Genomic DNA, 1,188 nt, shown 5'->3' with positions numbered 1-1,188 from the left:
CGATCAATGGAGACGGTATCACGCTTTCCGCTTCTCTCTAAAACAAAGTATTTGGAGTGACGTTCGATAACCTTGAAGGGGCCATCATAACAGGGTTGGTGGGGTTTCCGCGTTGCGTCATGTCGGACAAACACAAAAGATGTAGAAGAGAGATAAGATGAGACGTGTTCTGTTCGCGTTGATCATCTGGTCGGTGCCGCACGAAGTTCGGACATGTGTTGTTCCAGACGGGAGACGAATGTAACGGGTGGTTCGGGCTGTGCGCCAGAAGGGGAAACCGCGAAACCGAAATTTCAAGGTCAGGTGTCCTAGAAACGTTTTTTGATTATAACCCACCCATAGGTCGTTAACCATTTTTATACTAGGTAATTATTTTTTCACCAGGGCTCCCTAATTTTCTGCGGTCACATAGTTAAATAGGTCTCCCTTCTTCAGTAGGCTAAACAGGTCTCAGTCCCCAGGGCTTTTAAACTTCTACGCCAATATTCCTCAACTTACCTCGAAGTATTTCATTATGACACCGCTCCCGTCTTCCTCCTCTAAGCGGTTGCCAGACCCCGAATCCCCATCAAGTATCTCCACAGTATATCCAAAGAGGCGGCTCGCAGCCAGAAGACCCAGCTCCCAACCCCTACATCCATTGAGGCCGGCAAAAACTGTACCACAGACAACCACAGATTGTTCAGTAGTCCTAACTGATATATCTTCGCTTCCGCAACCTGACAGCTCTCTCCCCTCACAACTAGCAGTAGAATCTCAGGTCTTGAAACAACTGGAAAACCTCAGAATCCGTCTACATAATATGGAAAGTGAAAAGTCTTCCTTGCATGTCTTTTAACTCCTGATGCAATATGTGATCCTACGAAGTCAGAAAAAGCGTCCATTTTAATTGACACGATTGCGTCAGAGATTTGTCAACGCATCGAATGTCGACACCAGGTCCTAGTATTCAACGCACCTGATCGAACCCCGCTTGAGCACATCAGAACTGCCATCTTGACAGCATGTGGCATGCTGGATACCATGTGCACAGCTCGGAGGCTCCGAAAGTCAAAACCATCTATGTGTTGCCCCATAATAATGCAATTTCGGGATGAAGAGGATGCCGTGCGTCTTCTAACATCCCAGGCTCTACTCACTGCCACCAAAAAATTCCACGCCATAAAACTTAAAGCTGCCCGTACTCGA

General features: G+C 47.1%; 1 protein-coding gene across 1 annotated transcript in view; it reads right to left on the bottom strand.

Moving 5' to 3' along the window:
- The window catches only part of T265_14695 (hypothetical protein), a gene marked incomplete at both ends in the record, with an annotated part of 81,352 nt that overhangs the window by 4,881 nt on the left and 75,283 nt on the right, over positions 1 to 1,188 (bottom strand). Inside the window, one exon of the mRNA XM_009174814.1 lies at positions 499 to 656. Within this exon, the coding sequence (XP_009173078.1) occupies positions 499 to 656 (158 nt within the window). The remainder of the gene's footprint in view (positions 1 to 498; positions 657 to 1,188) is intronic.

Source organism: Opisthorchis viverrini (genome assembly GCF_000715545.1).
Source record: "Opisthorchis viverrini unplaced genomic scaffold opera_v5_243, whole genome shotgun sequence".
Classification (NCBI taxonomy): Eukaryota; Metazoa; Platyhelminthes; class Trematoda; order Opisthorchiida; family Opisthorchiidae; genus Opisthorchis; species Opisthorchis viverrini.
Note: the sequence above shows the minus strand (reverse complement) of the source record. Positions and strands in the feature narration are given on the sequence as shown.